This window comes from Homarus americanus, unplaced genomic scaffold (assembly GCF_018991925.1).
Source record: "Homarus americanus isolate GMGI-L3 unplaced genomic scaffold, GMGI_Hamer_2.0 scaffold56241, whole genome shotgun sequence".
NCBI classification, from domain to species: Eukaryota; Metazoa; Arthropoda; class Malacostraca; order Decapoda; family Nephropidae; genus Homarus; species Homarus americanus.
The window spans coordinates 3195028-3213961 of NW_024740202.1; the positions used below are offsets into that span (position 1 = coordinate 3195028).

Genomic DNA, 18934 nt, shown 5'->3' on the forward strand with positions numbered 1-18934 from the left:
AGAAGCACCTGGTTGTGGAAATACTTGATCATAGAAGCACCTGTAGACTTTGTGATGTTCATGTGCTCCTTTATCTTGGCTGCATCCTTCTTAATTGTCCTGATAGTTGATTCGTTAACACCATGCTGGCGCGCAAGATCAACCTATCTTGTTCCTTTCTCCAACTCTTGTATGATCTTATATTTGATTTCGTAGCTTAAGGAACGTCGTGTCTTCTTTGGCTTAGGGCGGCTGGGTTCAGGTAATGCAAGGTTTCTTTGTGGTGGTGGTCCGGTGGAAGCCATTCTTATGGAACAATGAATACCGATATACACAGAGTAGCCAGGAGGGGTGTAACTGACGCGGGTAGGTCAAGGGGCTTGAACGCTCCCGCGGCGGGGCACGTCATAGTACATTAAACCAATCACAGCTAGCGGGGAGGGAGGTAAGGATGCTTTGCCCAATCATAGTCCGCTACGTTATATGACGTCACCGATAACGCAACAAAGACATACACTGCATAACCTACTCGCGCCGCTTACACAACATGGCGAATGGCGGGAGAGGGCGGAAGAGATGGCGGGAGGTTTGGATCCAAAAATGGCGTGGTGCGAGAGGGCCGCTCTCCGCGTAAAGGGGTACACACACCGTGTTCGGCAGGGTAACGCGTAAACGTGGAAACGCGTAAAGTGGGACCCCGTAAAGCAAGGGTTGACTGTAGATGGAGGGGAGATAAGAAGGCTATTTATAGCCCGTCTTTGTGTCGGAAGTCGACCGCACTATAATAATTCATTTAAAATTTAAATTTTTTACATAGAATATTCAGTACATGACTGCGATTATAAAATATTGTGAATATATATGTATATATATATATATATATATATATATATATATATATATATATATATATATATATATATATATATATATATATATATATATATATATATATATATATATATATATATATATATATATATATATATATATATATATATATATATATATATATATATATATATATATATATATATATATATATATATATATATATATATATATATATATATATATATATATATATATATATATATATATATATATATATATATATATATATATATATATATATATATATATATATATACTGTATATATATTTGTGTAATAAATGTATGTAGTAAGTATGTACAGTAATCTTTTTCACTCAAATCCTAATGAAACACTATTGAATTAGAATACTGTAGCTGGTGTAAACAGTGGGAACAGTCCCACCACCTATTGTCTCTCGTGAAGCAAGCTTATAAATTAAAGAAAATACTTGGAGTGTGTTTAATATATTACAGTATGTTATAATAAATAAATAAACAAATAAATCGGTAAATCCATTTCAAGTAAATGAAACAATTGTGTTCGACACCGACATTAGTTCCAGTTAAATAACAGACGTTTAAGTGAGTCACTAGTGTTTACACTACACCAATTGGTAACATTTGATGCCATTACTTGAAGTGAATTGGCCTTATTTTAAAAAACCAAGGATGTCTAAACAGCACTGGCCAATGGGATGGTTGGTAAAGGACTACTGGGTCAGTAAGCTCCCAATGGAAAGTGTCACATTTGGGGTACCGGTCTTATACAGGGAATGGGGCTCAAAAGCTACTTTTTAAATGGCCATTTTTGGGGTCGTCTTATACACCCCGTCGCCTTGTAGGCCGAGATATAACGTAGGTTCTCACCAATAACGTCTAATAGGTGCCTGAAAAACGCCGTTATTAGCAAAAACGTTATTTGTGTGACATTAAAATACATGTAAAAAGGGATTATTGGTGCCGCTGCCCCAAGAATTTCACCCATTTTTTCCCCTTTGAAGCTCTCCTAACACCTTTTGTTAGCTGAAATAAAAAGAATTGTTATTCAATCATGAAAATAAAGAATTTGAGTAATATAACACTTAGCTTGGGGGAGTTTTTGAGGTGTTTGGTGTGATGATTGTTCCGAGGCTGGGGCATGGAGGCTACTACGTCAAACCTCCGCCCACTTCCCTGGCCCCATCTCCATCTCCGTCCCCACGCTGGCCTGTCGCACCTGGTTCACCCACTTCCGCTAACACTTCATCAAACCCCACAAAGTCAAAATCTTGAGGCATTTCCCCAATGTTATCAATGTCTTCATCAACTTTCTATCACTTTTATCATTCACAGCTCGCCTCACATTTCCTTCACTACCGAAATATTTCTTAGCCAGCGCAATACTCTTCTTGGTCTCCTCTAAGTTCCTCTTAATATTTCGCACTATAGACTCTGGACAGTTAATTTCCTCACAAAATCAATGTTCCGTGCACCACTTTCAATGAGTTCAACAATCTGTTCTTTATCCTTAACCCAGTAGGCACGCTTCTTGTGGCTTTGTCTCTTAGCTTTGTTTTTTTTTTTCTCATTCACTTTAAAAGTTCCCGGGCATTCAGGCGGCAAATCACTCCCTTCACCACCTCCCCTAGCCCCCACAGGCAAAAACGCGGAAGCCATTATTGACCACCGACCCTAGCAACCACTGGGTATAGAGGCAAAAATCTCACATGTGGGCGCAGCGCTGTATTCCACGGAGCGTGTGTGAGAGTGAGGAGGAGCTGACAACTAGGTCATCAACATGGCGGCAAACAAACGCTGTCTTTGATGCGCTCGGACGCTTCCCGCGAAATCTCCGTTATTCAAGAGAATCCAGATGTTATTATCGAGAATGGGTATCTATTGTAACTTGCCTTTATTGTCGAAAACATTATTGTGGAAGTCGTTATTGGCGAGAGCCTACTGTATACTTATTTCATTGTTACTTTTTTATAGTTACTTACTCTTAGGTGATGAAACCGTAATGAATTGTGTGTGAAGATTATTATTTTAATAAATATTGCTTTACTCATCATAACAAGCTGCCTCTACCTGAACCCTGGGCCACATTAAATAGAATTTATCAATCAATCCACGGGCCGCACAAACACTTGGTCCTGGCTGCGGGTTGCCCATTCCTGGTCTAGGAGATGTAAACAGAGAAACCAGATATCAGAGATCAGGAATCTTAGACCAAGACAACAATGAGTATTTGCTCAAAACAGGCTAACAAAGTACTTTTGAGAACTCACTTGGATTATGCAGTTCAGTTCTGGTCACCGTACTACAGAATGGCTATCGAATCCCTAGAAAGCATACAGAGGAGGACGACAAGACTAATCCCGGGCATTAGAAACCTTGAGTATAGAGACAGATTAAAGCATCTGAATTTGCACTTCCTGAAGAGCAATATGATAGAGGTGTATAAATTGAAGTCAGGGTTAAACAAAGGTGATATAACAAAGATACTTAAATTGTCAAACCAGGAACGAACTTGTGGCAATGGTTTTAAATTAGATGAATTTAGATTTAGGTGCAAAATAGCAAAACACTGGTTTGGAAATAGAGTAGTGGACGAGTGGAACAAGTTACCAAACATCATCATTAGCTCTAATATGCTGGATAGCTTCAAACATACAGTAGGTTGGATGGATATATGAGCAATAGGGGTTGGGTGTAAACAGGGCTACCCAGTATGGACCAGTAGGCCCGCTGCAGTTTCCTCCATTTTTTATGTTCTTAATTGCAGGGTCTCAATTGTTTCTCTTACTGTGACAACACAACATACATACAGTAGCACCTGTATATCGTTTCTCTTTCTTGATCTTTTTTTTTCTTTTTATTTATGGTTCTTTATTATTATTTTATTTTTATTGATTTATTTTTATTTATTGTATTTTTTATTTAAACACTTGTACAGTATATTTGTGAAGTGTCCAAACTATGTACAAGAGAGCTCAGGCTCTCAATTGGCTCAGCCATGTTAATATGATTTTTATCGACTCTGTATCTGTGTTCTTCTGGCTAAATAAACTGTTCCATATCAATAGAGTTCTTACAGACTGCTGTTGGCTTCCATAAATCTTAACTCAACAGCATTAACTCTGTAATAAGCTTCCAACTCTTACTGGCCTATTGATTTTACTATATTTGTACTATCTCTTCCTGTGTTATCAGTGTTGTGTTATCTTTTTCAGGTTATTCTCAAGGCACAGTTCAACATTTACATCTGATTAACTGTCACCTGGCATTGGTTTTTGTCTGATACTGTACCTCATATTCAGGGCAGGATTTAAAGCTTTAAGGGGGCTCATACAAACCTCCTCCCATGAAACACACTTGTTAAGTCAGGGGTGGATTAACTTTGATAAGATTCTATACTAACCTCACCTCACCTGACCTAACCTAACTGGGTCTCAACAACTTTAGATTATTATTATTATTATTATTATTATTATTATTATTATTATTATTTTTTAGTTTTAGTTTAGTTATGATTTAAAGCTCGTACACTGATTCGTTGGACAGTGTAGCCAGCCGCTGAAACATGTCAAGTTTTCTGACCCTGGCAAGACTGGCAGAGAAACTATACTGCATTGTGTAGTGTATACAGTAGTTAAGTTATTCTGATATGTAGAGTTCTTTACAGGGAGTTGAGTACAGTATCTCTAAAAGGTCTTTGCTTCTTGAAGATTTGTAAAAATAATGGTAATAAAATTTGGGGAAATTTTTTATGACACTAGAAATAAAAACCTGAGACACAGATCCATTGGTGCATAAATGTTTGTTTTTGTGATTGTAGAGATCTGTATGTATACTTGTATATAACAACAGGCAATTGCCACGCCCTCTGTGTTTGGCGGACACAACTGGTCGCTGGCAGCCAGAATGGGATTGTTAAGGGGCTTCATAATCTCAGCGATTCTTGGACTTGGGACAGAGCGTCATAATACAGTTGTAGACGCTTTCATCAACCATGAGGTTTGTATGATATTTATTAATCGGGAACTTTGTAAAAAAAAATCTCTCTGACCAGCAAAGAACGACAAACGTTTCAGTGTTGAGTGTTGTACTCTAAACTCATCTCATTTTTCCTATACAATTTTATTTTTTAATAATTCTTCTATCAGCAACTTGATTTTACATTCTTTCAGTATGTAATGTGTCTTTTTGGTAACTTTTAGAGCTCTCGATGTTTATGTATTACAGTACCTCATCCTGCTCTTGTTTATACGTAATTTCTTTGGCTTGTCAGAGAAAGTTTCATGTTACAGCAACCTCCCCAAAGAACATGTACAGTATATATATATATTATAACTATACAGAACCTTATAATTCTCTTTGTCAGGGAGTTGCTTATGGTGCTACTCTGGGAGGTTATGACTGGTCATTTGCCACAAAAAAGTTTCTCAGCCAAGATTTTTTCATTTTGGGGATTCTTGGTCAAGGTTCGGCAAATCATGTGAGATATATTGAAGCCATGCAGAGGCAGGAGGTATGAGGTCACCCTACAGTTTTCATGCTTTCATTTATGCTTGACTAGACTGCAGGTGTTGACTCTTTATGTTATTATATGTATTTTGTTATTTATTTTGCTGCTGCGTACGGTATCGGTATACACATTAACCAATCTTGCATGAGGTTAAGTTGATGGGGTCATACACATATACAATACAGTACATCACATTTCACAGGTAACTCAGATTCAACCACAAGTGTTCTGAAGATGGTGAAGTTAACACTGTATAAACCAACTCCTTACCCAGGTGCTTCTTAAAATTTGATTCATCAGTATAAGTTTTTATCCTCTTTCAGTCTTCTGTTCAATTCCACTTTGAAAAATTAATTTGAGTCATGGTGATCATACTCCAAGTTTAAATCATACGCAGGATATAGCGTATGAGTCCGATGATTTCATGTGGAAGTTTAGATGTACAGTAGTTAAGTTTTGGAGTTGATGCAGCCAATGGAAGGTATTAAAGGCTCACTATAATAACCACAAACTGAACACTTTGTATATAAACACCCACTTGAAAAAGGCCACAAGATGACTACCAGGTTATGGCCATATTTTGTCATATTTTCCACATAGATTTACCAATGCACATAAGGTCAGGTTTTTCAGTGGCTGGTGAAACAACATCAAGGTTCAAACCAAGAGTAATGTTTGCCAGATTTTGATGTGAGTTTAGGCACATGCTTATCTTTCTGGCTGCAATGAGGCACCTTTGCTTAATTTTACTTAAATCGACACCTGTATAATGGAGTCCAGTGGGTTGGTTGCTGTATACACTTGCTTCAACATCAACTGATCACTTTTGAGTACTACAGTGATTGCATGTGTCAAACCCACTGGACTTGCATAGTGTGTGTACATGTATTATGAGGGGATTACAGTAGTTGTAGTGAAACCTCTATTTAATGGACTATGGAGAGAGTCTGTTATATCGAGGGTGCGTTAGATGCGAAACCTCCAATTACGGATTATATATAGAGAGACGTCCATTACTGTATATGTAAGTTTCACTGTATCAGAATAAAGAATATCAACATTTGAAAGTTTGACCAAAAACTAAACCTAGAAGAGTATGTGCAGCAGTAGTGAATCATGTCTTGTAGTTCAGTACTGTACTGTATTGTATCTCCTGATTTGCCGAGAACACGGATGTTAACTTTGGAAAGGAGACCAGGGGGGTTCTGTGAGAGAGGTTGACTTAGGGTGTTATTGCCGCTGATTGCTCTAAATATCTGATAGCTAGACTGCAGGTAAAATCATGGGGTTGCTGCCATCTTTATTTAACCAGAATGAGATCTTATAAATGACACCAACCCAAGTGTCTGCCACTTATTATGAGATAATGTATAGGTTCAGTTCTCATTGTTCCAGTAATATATAGGGTAACCTTTTTGAGAGACTAAGGCAGTGCTGACTCATGCTTTAAAAACATTTCTTACATTGAGGGTGAAGTATCATTCCATTTAGGTTGCTTTAGTGAAAGTAGAAGATAAGGTAATAATGATAAAATACCATTGAAAATGTTAACTTATAGATAAATGTTCAGTTTGGGTGAAGAATGCTTGTATGTCATTTCATCACCGGTGAATTTGTCACTGGTTAAAGTATAAACTTGACCTAACTTGGCCTCCAAATTAAGACCGGTGACAAAGTATTTGATGATGAATTTTCCAGTGAGGAAGTGTCCATGCACTGTAAATAATATATGGCCACCAATGACTTTGAATTATTGACCAATAAAGACAGAACCTTCTATCAAACATTTACAATACTACATATTAGTTCATATACGGTATTTTAGAACATTTATTTCGGTGTCAACGAAAGCTTGTCTTAAACATTACTGAAATGAGTCAAAGGTAAAAATTATGAAAGTTCTTTGTAAACATCAATAAGCATGACTTATGAACAAGATGGGTGTATTGAAGTTTTTTGTGTGTTATCGGTGATAGTTTTAGTTGAGTACAGTATATAGTGCTTAAATTGCATGTAACTGAGGCATTACTGTAGAGCTGACTCAGAATATAGTTATCCCGTAGAATTTTGATACAAAATTTGATAGTTAGATACTGTGCCTTTGTCCCAGAATACCGTAGAGTGATCTTGTAGAATCTTGTGATACGACGCTTGATAGTTAGACACCATCTCCACCTTTCAGATTGGTGGATGTTTCTGCCTAACAGAGATATCTCATGGGACTAACTCTCGTGGTCTCAGGACACAGGCTCGGTATGATCCCAAAACTGAGAGCTTCATCCTTCATACTCCAGACTTTGAAGCAGCCAAATGCTGGTCTGGAAACTTGGGTAAGTGAGAACAGTTAATAAAAACTGCTCTGTTAGATGACACTCATAACCAAGTCTTTACAAAGTCATGTGCATAAAATCACATTTCACATTTTTCTTTTCTGTATTTCTGTATATGAATATCTTATATACTTACATGGTGTACAGGTTTTGTTATTAGCACTAGTAACAATATTGATTATTATGGAGTTTGTGTACCAAGAAATACTGTACTATACTCAGGGTGTCTACTGGTCTGGAAAAGCCAGGGGATTTTACAAATAAACATGGAATTTTATGTGAATTAGGTTCAACTTCAAAATATTGTTATTTTTACAGCACTCATACCTTAAATTAAAGTTGTACTTTATAATAGGTAAATAATTAAATTTTTAGGAACAAATTTCAGTAAATAGTCCGCTCCAAGAACTGAATTGTTTGTGTAATAATCATATGTCATGTTAGTGATCAAATAACCAAATATTACAGGTTATAACTAATAATTCTGCCATGTATTGTAATGATTGAATATCAGACCAAAGCTTACAGCCCAGAGTTACATCACATTTAACAGTGTGTACACTGCAGACCTCGTGGTACCACCACATACCAGGTGGACACACCCCAAGACCCTAGGGACATGACCTCGTCCGCTAATTACCTAAATTAGCGGGTGACCTCACCTAACCAAGATACCTGGGCATGATCACACCTGAACACGCTGTCCAGATCTAACCAGTTTAGTGATAATTGGTTAGAGGTCAAAAGCTGGCTGGGCCGACCCCATATAAAGGCCCTACAGTCCCGTCCACATTCATTCTCATTCTGATTCTGGTTGTCATTCGAACATTCTGAGGAGACGCTCATTACTCTGGAGATTCTCAGAGTCACGCTCGTCCTCTCCCCAAGTCGGGGGGAGACTCCCCGACGTCACCAGCTAAGCAGAAGCCTCCCATAGGAGGCAGCCCAGCTAAGCACCCACTGGTCCTACGTCAGGGTACACGTGAGTCTTGTCAGAACTATTCCTAGGGTGAATTACCTACTGTGGGAAGTGTATTCATTCATGTGTGTCTGAGAGTCAGTGTCGAGTAATGTAAAACATAATGTGTTAGTACCCCGATATAATAGTGATATTAATGTGTCCATGTCATTGAGTGAATTAATAAATAGTTGTATCGAAGAGGTGTTTAACAAGTTGTCCCGTTAAGAACGTAATATATGTTTATTGACATACGAGATAAGATAAGCGTATTGATGCTGAGTAAATAACACCCCGGCCACGCTACCAAGCTTCCTATCTTTACAGTACTACTCTCTATACTTCCTATATATATATGAAATCCTCTTCATGTGTGTTATATGTCTCACTATAGTATTGTCAGAGATGAATTATTCTTATAATTAAGTGACTTAAGTGGATTATCCCACATATTAATCATGAGTCATATAGGTGGATCAGGAGTCTGACTCTTTTATTTTTGCTGGATTTCCTGCTTTTTTGGAATGTCCAGGTCGACCCATGTGAATCACACAAATCCGAGGAGAACAATATGGGGGATTTCCTGCTTTTTTGGAATGTCCAGGTTGACCCATGTGAATCACATAAATCCGAGGAGAAAAATATGGGGGGGGGAGAGTCAAGGTTTTTTGCTGATGTTCATCATTAAGCTTGGAGTGGGTCACGAAAGGGTCTTCAATATCTTCATTAATATAATTTTTATCATCTTGAAATTTCTCAATAGTGTCTACAGTACATATTGAAAACCTCTCATTTTGTTATTCTGTCGTAATACTGTATGAATGTACCTGGAATTTTTCAAATTTACACCTGGAAAAGCCAGTGAATTTTCTTTTGTCTAGCCAGTAGACACCCTTAGCCAGTAGGCACCCTGGTACTGTACTGTACTACTAGTAAGGTTCAGCTGGTCTGAGCAGGTTGCCCTCATCTTTATATTGTATAACTGTATTATGCTTTTAATGCTTTTTTTGTCTTGGCCTTACCTCTGCCTGGTCACTGAGGTAAGGGTTTAACACGGGTAACAATTGACAAACACCCAAATTACTGTTGTTGATCATCCCAAAGGTAAAACTGCAAGTCATGGCCTTGTGTTTGCCCAGCTATATACCCCAGATGGCATTTGTCAAGGTCTTCACTGCTTTCTTGTCCCAATAAGAAATCCCAAGACTCTTGTGACATATCCGGGGGTCACCATCGTCGACATGGGACATAAGATTGGCCTCAATGGAATTGACAATGGGTGAGTTTAATATCACCCAAACTTGTGAGGAAATTTATAAAGTTATTTAGGGAGTAGATATTTTTATTTGTTCCATTTTATACAACATATAAATGAAACAATAGCTTCAGAGTAGAGGATAGTGAGTAACACCTGATAAAGTTAGTGTTGGAGTGTGTATATTGACACTCTTGAAGATGTTGTTTAATGTTTGCACTTTGTGGTGATCTTACTGTTTAAATACATCATCTCTACACCTACAGTACCTAGGTGGTTTTGTTCTGCCAATGTCTTTGAATTTTTCTGCCATACATACTTAGTTCTGTTTACTGCTAAGAATAATTATTAGATTTTAAGCAGTTTGTTTTGGATCATGAGGCTGTAGGGGTAAACTTCAGCTTTCCTAAATTAAAAAAGTCTCATCAGTAAGGATAGTGTCAGGACCCCAGGCAAAAGACAGACAGTGTTTAGGAGTTTAGACCTCATGGTTCACCGAGAATAAGGTACAGTACAGTAAGTCATTTATTCAGTCTTTTAATTATTTTTTTCACCAGGCTTATGATGTTTGACCACTATGCGATCCCTCGAGAGAATCTTTTGAACCGCACCGGAGATGTAACACCGGAGGGAGTCTACGAGACGCCATACAAGGACCCCAATAAAAGATTTGGTGAAAATATTTTGAGACGTTCAACTCTCTTAATAGACTTGATATTTTATGATTGAGACTATGCCCTGTATTATGTTAACTAAAATAATTCCCATAACTTGGTAGTATTGGGTCATTAGCTGGTGTGAGTCAGTCTATGCTAACACATTATGAAAAGTAATCTACTGTATATATAGGTATTATCATTAAGTTTATTTGTATAATGATTTAGGAGCTTCCCTGGGCAACTTGTCAACGGGTCGTGTGTCAATTATCGGCTTCGGGGTCGTGCACATGAAGAAATCCCTCGCCATTGCTGTCCGTTACTCTGCTGTCCGCAAACAGTTTGGGCCAGCAGAGGAGGAACTGCCTGTTATTGAGTATCCACTGCAGGTTGTACTTATTGTGTGTTGGTATAAAATTATGTTAGAGTAAACTTAATAAAGAGTTCAAAACACTTTAGTGTTTACTGTATAAGGTAAATACGTACATCAGAAGCTGTTGTTATCATCCCCTGTAAGCTAGTTATATTTCTTTATTGTCATGAAATATTTACTGCAGAAAAAGTCACTGACTTAATGATGAACAAAATTATTTGGTTCTCAGCAATGGAGGTTGTTCCCGCACATAGCAGCAACATACGCACTGGATAACTTCACCAAGGCTTTTAACAAACTGTTTGTTAACTTCCGTCTGGAGATGTTTGATGCTTCTGACAAAGGCAGAATAGTGAGTCATTTACTATTGTGTATCATTTATTATTTACTTATTCATTTCTATAACCTCACACCACTCTAAGGAGACTTATACCGGTGTGATCCATCAGTTAGCAGTATTTCCCCATTGGAAGTAAAATTCACCTATGCCCCTTTCAACCCCCATTGAGAGTGGAGGCCCAGCACAGAACCCAGTTTCCATTACAAGTGTCATATTCTTGAGTCAGTGAAACATTCAACCATCTGATTCAATTAATTTTCTTTCCACGTTGTTGTTGCTTTACTAAATGCTAATAATGTACTGAATGTGATTCGACTGAACCTTTGCTTTTCTTCCCACTTCAGCCTTGTCTTGATGAAGTACAGGTCCAGGTGAGCTTCAGTGTCTTGACAGGAATTTTATATTAAAAGTTTCACAGGATGGCCCAAGGTGGGACAGCTGCAGTGGCCACACATTTTACCTACCGTTGTTTGGTTCATTTTGTGTTACTGTTTTCTCTTTTGTACAGTCTCTCAAAATACTATCTTTACAAAAAAATTTAGATAATTAATAATATGGCACAATGGATGAAGGATTTTGACAACCCTACTGAGACAACAAGAGTCACAGTGTTTGTTCTGAAAATCCCCTTCCCCCCCATAAAGGTAGTTTTATGAGCGACTGTTCCTGACCACTATTTAATGTTTTCACTTACTGGGGATTTCTTAATGGTCTGTATTTCAGTTTCATTCTGCATGATTCCTGATATTATTTAAAAAAAAGTTATGTAAACAAACTTATAATATAATTGCACATCCTACTAACTATCCTTGTGGCCAGGCACTGTATGGACAAGAAATACATGCCTTGTCATCTGCTGGTAAGCCGGTGTCTGGCTGGTCAGCTCAGGCCACCATACAGGAGTGCCGCGAAGCCTGCGGTGGTCACGGCTACTTGAGATGTAAGTTATGGATGTAAACACAGCTAAGACAGGCTTAATTATTCACTTAAACATTAGCTAGAGGTTCACATAGTCTCATATATCATCAGTTTGGATGTACTGTACTGTGAAGTGTATTTATGATATCAATGTGTGTGAATCTACTACATGTGCTTCTGTAGAAATTTGTACAACTGATGAGAATATTCTTTGAAGACTAAGAGTGACCGATAAAATACTTTTATAATTCCCCCGCCAGAGTCTGCCTTGAGACCTTGGTGTTAACATTCTGAAATGGACTAAAGCTAATCAGTCCTACATGGATCAGCAAATGTTTGTCTTACATAACAGCTCACCGGGTAAATAGCTGCCTATCTGATATTCCAGTCCACAAACATAACCTATCAACTAATGGTATCGTAATGTACTACTGATTTTCTACCATACACGAGTAATTTCCTATCTTACTGTGTATGAGGTACTGTACCGTGTCAAGTGAGAGATTAATCTGTGTGCTGCTCAGAAGTTCATGTATTTATTTTTATTTATGTTAGGTATTTATTTACCTTTGTGTAGTATACTTGGTCATTTATCTTAACAGTTGACTACTTCCACCCCTTTCATATCTGGTTTGTAGTCTTTCATGTCACTTGTTACTGTCTCAGAATATAGACGACCACTTCCTCAAACAAGAGACTTTACCCAGTCTTTTTGTGTGTGTGTGAGAGAGATAGAGATATATCCCTTGCTTTATTCAACTTGTAAGCATTATGATAATATTTGTGTTTTGTGTTGTGACACCAAGGCTAAAAACAATTTCAATTGTTCGTCACCAGGTGCTGGGTTTGGTTACTTACGTGATGACAACGACGCTAACTGCACCTATGAGGGCGATAACAACGTCCTACTTCAGCAGACTAGCAACTGGCTCATAGGTGTATGGAAGAAGCGGTCAGAGGTTTCTGCAGTCTACCCAATGGGTACAGTGGACTATGTTGATCAAGGGGATCACATTCTTGGATGCACTTGGAAGACTTCTCCCATTGATGAGGACTCTACCAACCAGGGTAAGAGTGCACCACAATTTTAGCAGAGTTTTGGGAGTTTATCCTCTCAGAATTCTATGTCCTCCTGCCACATTCACAGTCATTACCTTACAATCTGTTACGTCATATAGCAATGCTCGCCTTGACTGTGATTTATTGATTCCCAACCCCTGGCGGATGTATCCCACAATGTGGTGATACGGAGAGACATATCCCGCAACTGGTGCAATATAATTCTTATGGGGCCATATTGAATTTCTCACATTTTGTGTTTGCTGAACTTTGCTTGAGATAAACTACCAATACTTAGATCATGTCTGTATGTTTTATTATAATCAGCGGATCCTGTTTTAGGCCTAGTGTGTGTGTGAACAGTGGGCTCCTCATGCAAAAATTAAAGATAAATTGGATTGGGTAACTTTATTAACATTGTTCACCTTACATAAAGCACAACAGAAAAGAAGACCATCAGGGTTTGTATGATGTTAAACAGCTGTGTACTGTATAGGCTAATTCAGGTACATATCTTCTTTACACCACCAGTACTTTGAGTTATCATTGTACTATATTCATTGAAGTTGGCTCAAATTATCCCCACAGAGTTGGTGCGGGTGTGCAAGGATTCTTTACGGTGGCTGGTGTGTTGGTTGTGCCAGAGAGGCAGCAGTGAGATCAAGCGCCACACTGCTGCTGGTCTGGATGCCTTCACCGTCCGCAACAACATCCAGGTCTACCTCGCTCACACCCTCTCACTGGTGTATGTTAAGGTGAGAACTCTTCTTTTGTTTCATGTTCTTGTAATTATCATCATTATGTTGTTCTCATAATAACCCAACATGCTCACAATGGCACAGAGTGACTCAGAGGTGCTCAAAATGATGCCAAATGATTTGCAGATGTTCATAAAGGTGCCAGTGGTTCACAGTTTTTTTATAGTCATCCTAAATTACCTACAGGTACTGATAATGACCAATTGTGAATCACAGGTGTTAATAATATGGATGCATACAATGACCCCAGGTACTGTACCCATAATTACCCCAAGCCACAGGTGCTCATGATGATCCCATTTGAATCACAAGGGTTCATATGTTGCTGAGTAACTTACATGTGTCTATAATATGATGCCAAGTGTCTCACAGGGCATCATAACAACACTAGGTGTACATAATTACCTCAGGTCACAAATTATACACTCATAATGACACAAACTAATTCACAGGTGTTCATAATGAGCCAGTTATATCACAGACACTCAAGTGATCCAAGTGTTTTGTTGTGATCCAAGACATCTTGTTAATTTCATGTCACAAATGCATATGTGAAAATGTAAAAATGTTTTTGGTTTAATAATTCTCGGTCCTCTTTCAGCAAGTAATACTTTCGTGGTTTGATGAATCCATCCATGAAGCAGAGGCAAGCCTGCAGCCTGTCCTCTACCGTCTGTGTGCGCTGTATGGTCTAACCCAACTAGAGAAGCTCCTCCCACAGCTTGTAGAAGGTAACATATGTTGTTGTTATTGCTAAACATATAATATAATACAGTACTATAGCAGAGAATCAGTGTTTGGGGAAATAGAGGATAATAAAAGAGGGTTTAGTATTGAGGAATGTGAGGAGTTGGAGAGGGTTGTTGTGTGGAAGTCTTAATCACTTATGTACAGACCGGGTCCTCTCTGTGCTGAATAAAATCCTCTGGCGTTGACCAAACAAAATATTAAAAGTGGCTTCCCCGTCGTGAAGTAGTTAATGAAATATTCTAGTAATTCGTGGAGGGAAAGAAGGAGATAAGGATGTTTGAGTAAAAGGCAGATGAATTATTATCAAGTGAAATTTCCGGTACTTGATTTGGTATAAGCCAAGATAATAATCCAAGAACTGGTAACAGTTAGTGAAGAATAGGTAATGAAGTCATAGAACCCAATCTTGAGTATATGGTACAGGTACAGAGAATAATTTGTATTGATGCAATTTGAAAAGTCAGTCACCTTCCATTGTGAAGTACTGTACTTAAGGCCAAGTTCCTATCCTTTACAAAACAACAAAAAGTTTACACATTAAATATTTTGTTTAACGTCGAATGGAATAATTATTTCTGAACTAGAAGATGTAACACTTAAAAGGGTAGGTAGGGTATTACTGTAGGTATAACAGACACACAGGACTGTACATTGTAACTGGTTGAAGAGGAAGAATAAAGTACAATAAAGGCATAACATGAAGACCTAGACTAGTAAGAACACTTGTCTATGATTTGGTGATAAAATACTTGGAAGTTTGAAATAATGTCTATTGTTTTATTCTGATGATGATGGTAGTGATGATGAGGATAATGGAAGTGATGATGAGGATAATGGAAGTGGTGGTGGTGATGATGGTGATGATGGTGATGAATTACAAGTTGTTATGCACAGTACTGTATAATGAAACACCCAAAACATAGAGGGCATGATTATAAATTTTAGGTAAAAGTGGATGTTGTAGCTGTTGATGTGTGAGGCAGCCAGAACAGCCTTGTGTTGTTTTTACTCATGTGTGGTTTTTCTTCAGGAGGACTTGTCCAGGATGGCAACACAATTTTCATGGTTCACTTTCACATTAAGCGTCTGTGTGGCGACTTGCTCCCTGATGCCGTGGCTCTTGTGGATGTCTTTGCACCACCAGACTTCTTCATACATTCAGCACTAGGAAATGCTGATGGAATGGTGAGGGTATACTGCACTTTTTATAATTACATTTAGTACCACTTTGTAGTATAGTACCAAGTACAACATAATTTATTTGGTAATTTTCTGCCAATTTGTCAAAGTTTGAAAAATCTCGGACTCTGAAGAGATTCATAAGTACGACATTACACTTTACTCCACACTTAATCTCCCTGGTAGAAGACCTACGGGGTTCAGACACAGTGTAGGATGACCAAATTGATGAATGCATTTGTAAAGAACACGAAATGCAACATGCCAGGAATGAAAACTTATAAAAAGTTTAGTGTATGTGAGGGGGTTAAAAAGAGTACAGCATGCCCTTCAAATTCGCTGGGGTTAGGTTCTGAAAATGGCAGCAAATCAGCGATAACATTTGCTGACCTGGGGGGGAAAGTAATTTTTACTTGTGTACAAAGAAATGTATATTCCCTTTATGTGTTTGCCCTTAGGACAATTATTTCATTTACCTGTATTGTATATATATGTGTGTGTGTGTGCCTACACACACACACTCACATATTTACAATACAGATAAAGCAAATTACTGTCTCTAGAATGAATGACTCCCTGTCCCAGCTGCAAAAATGCCAGCAACGTTCAAATTTCCCACAGACATTCTTGGGTACATCCAGGGTGTCATCTGCGAATAATAGAGGACTGCAAAATAAAAATCCGCGAATTATCCGGGCACGCTGTACAGTACACACCAAATGAAAATTATTTTGTATACCACCTGAGTTGTTGTTCATGAGTGTACACTTGACTTCAACAATCCTACATATATAAATTGATGACTTTAAAATTTTAGTATACTGTACGTACATCCTATCTCTTCAACTCACAGGTTTACCAACATCTGAAGAGAGAAATATTCACTGCCCCAGGTGCCTTGACTCGGTCCAAGCACTGGCAAGAGATGAGCTACCGTTCTCCAGCCTCCAAACTCTAGGATACAAGTGATTTAGTAAGACACACCACCTTCTTTCATCACCTACCAGAGCTATCTGTCTGTCATGGATGATCATACAAGTTCCATCTTCTGTACAGGATAACACTAACCTCTTTGTCTCTCATTGCCTGTCCTTACTCTAAAACTGTCACTTGTAAAGTTCTCCAGATTAGTTGTACCAGCCCCTTTAACTTTCCAAATTGTTAGGACTAATTCCCTCACTTGTGCAAGATGATAGAGCCAGTACAGTCTTCTATTGAGAACCAGCATTGTTACCTCTCATGGTGAGTGAGTTGCGAGTCTTCAAGGTGTCTTTGATATATAGTAAAGTAAACCAAACCTCTAATTTCAGTATTAAAATAATTTGTCATGTGAGAGAGTCAGTGGAGACAGCAGGGGTAATCTATTAGTTACTGGGAGATTACATTGTATATGGATGTATTGTAGGTGTAAACGTGCACACAAGAAGTTGCTATATTCACTTACCACGAGAGTCGGCTCTTGCATACATTTATTTCACAGGTAAAGAATTTCCTTAAAGATTTCAAATACACACGTGAAAAAATTTAAAGTGGATCCCATAGGCACGACTGCTCGTTAGGGGCAGTGTGGATACACCAAACTGTATACTGTACAGTGTTAAGCCTTTGGTAAGCAAGGAGGCAGTGTTGCCAGCACTTGTACTCAACCACCTTCACATCCCCATGTAAAGTTAGGTACCCATTTACATCTGCAAGGACTGGTATTATCCCAGAATCAAACCTCCAATCCTAAATACCCAAACTACATAGGTATATTTGGCAAAATATAGAGCAATGCAACAACCCACGAGTGACATGTAATTTCACCATTGTTTGTGTGTTCACATGTAACAAACATTCAAGAAGAAAGGCATGATGGAGAGAACAAAGAGGGATCACAAAACCTTTAAATAACTTATGTGAGAAGCCATCACAACACTATCATGGAATGTGTATAATAGACATTATAAGTGAGCTAGAGACCAGTTCCCTTCCTCCAGGCAGCATCATGGGGTTTGCACAAAAGTCTTGGCCTCATGTACAGTTCTGTATTTATTAAAAACAAGCACCACTAACTTAAGTGATTTACTATTTCATTACTCTACAGTATTTACATTTCCCTGAACTTTGTATAGTAATAAAGGAAATGGTTTAATGTTTGGTGTAAAAGCCATAGGCCTACCAACACAAATCATGCACAATGCTGGCCACTTAAAATTATCTTGAATTATTTATTTCCTTTTCAGTCTTAAAATATTTCAATAGTTTTTCTAGACATACTTACAGTATGGGAGAGAGAGAGATATTTTGTTTAAAGTTTTGATTGTATAATAATTTCTTTTTCTTTTTCCTGATAGTTTTAGTGTATATGCAGTATACTTCTCTCAACGCCCTGAACCTTGTTTACTGTGAAGGTACAGTTATCTACAGTATATGCAGTATACTTCTCTCAACGCCCTGAACCTTGTTTATTGTTTGCTGTGAAGGTACGGTTATCTACAGTATATGCAGTATACTTCTCTCAACGCCCTGAACCATGTTTATTATTATTTACTGTGAAGGTACAGTTATCTACAGTATATGCAGTATACTTTCTCTCAACGCCCTGAACCTTGTTTATTATTTACTGTGAAGGTACAGTTATCTACAGTATATGCAGTATACTTCTCTCAACGCCCTGAACCTTGTTTATTGTTTACTGTGAAGGTACAGTTATCTACAGTATATTTGTAGTGATTTAATGAGAGTCACTTAATAAACTAAAGTACAGTATTTTTAGTGATGGTTCTTAAATATTTTATGATTTTTTTACATCAAAATATGGAATTCATCATACAGTACTAAACATGGTGCAGAGGTTAAATTAATAGGGTAAATTGATCTTAGTTTGTTGTATAGAGTAATGAATACCTGTAATGTAAAAATGTAACATTACTCTGATATATAAAATTCTTAGTGTGTTACAGTGAATGTGGTTTTACCCTCAGTGTACTGTTGTAATAAATTATATTTCATGGAT

General features: G+C 37.8%; 1 protein-coding gene across 8 annotated transcripts in view; it reads left to right on the forward strand.

The window, feature by feature from the left end:
• LOC121875347 (peroxisomal acyl-coenzyme A oxidase 3-like) overlaps positions 1-18934 on the forward strand; it is a 32727-nt gene extending 13793 nt beyond the window's left edge. For 5 of the 8 annotated variants that reach the window (XM_042379873.1, XM_042379871.1, XM_042379867.1 and 2 more), the window contains exons 4-16: positions 4703-4849; positions 5217-5363; positions 7543-7690; positions 9753-9927; positions 10461-10576; positions 10788-10948; positions 11162-11284; positions 12092-12212; positions 13028-13258; positions 13838-14004; positions 14609-14738; positions 15788-15942; positions 16790-18934. In XM_042379873.1, the coding sequence (XP_042235807.1) occupies positions 4703-4849; positions 5217-5363; positions 7543-7690; positions 9753-9927; positions 10461-10576; positions 10788-10948; positions 11162-11284; positions 12092-12212; positions 13028-13258; positions 13838-14004; positions 14609-14738; positions 15788-15942; positions 16790-16894 (1926 nt within the window). In that variant the 3' untranslated portion in view covers positions 16895-18934. The remainder of the gene's footprint in view (positions 1-4702; positions 4850-5216; positions 5364-7542; positions 7691-9752; positions 9928-10460; positions 10577-10787; positions 10949-11161; positions 11285-12091; positions 12213-13027; positions 13259-13837; positions 14005-14608; positions 14739-15787; positions 15943-16789) is intronic. The other 3 variants (XM_042379875.1, XM_042379874.1, XM_042379876.1) reach the window with 3 other exon arrangements.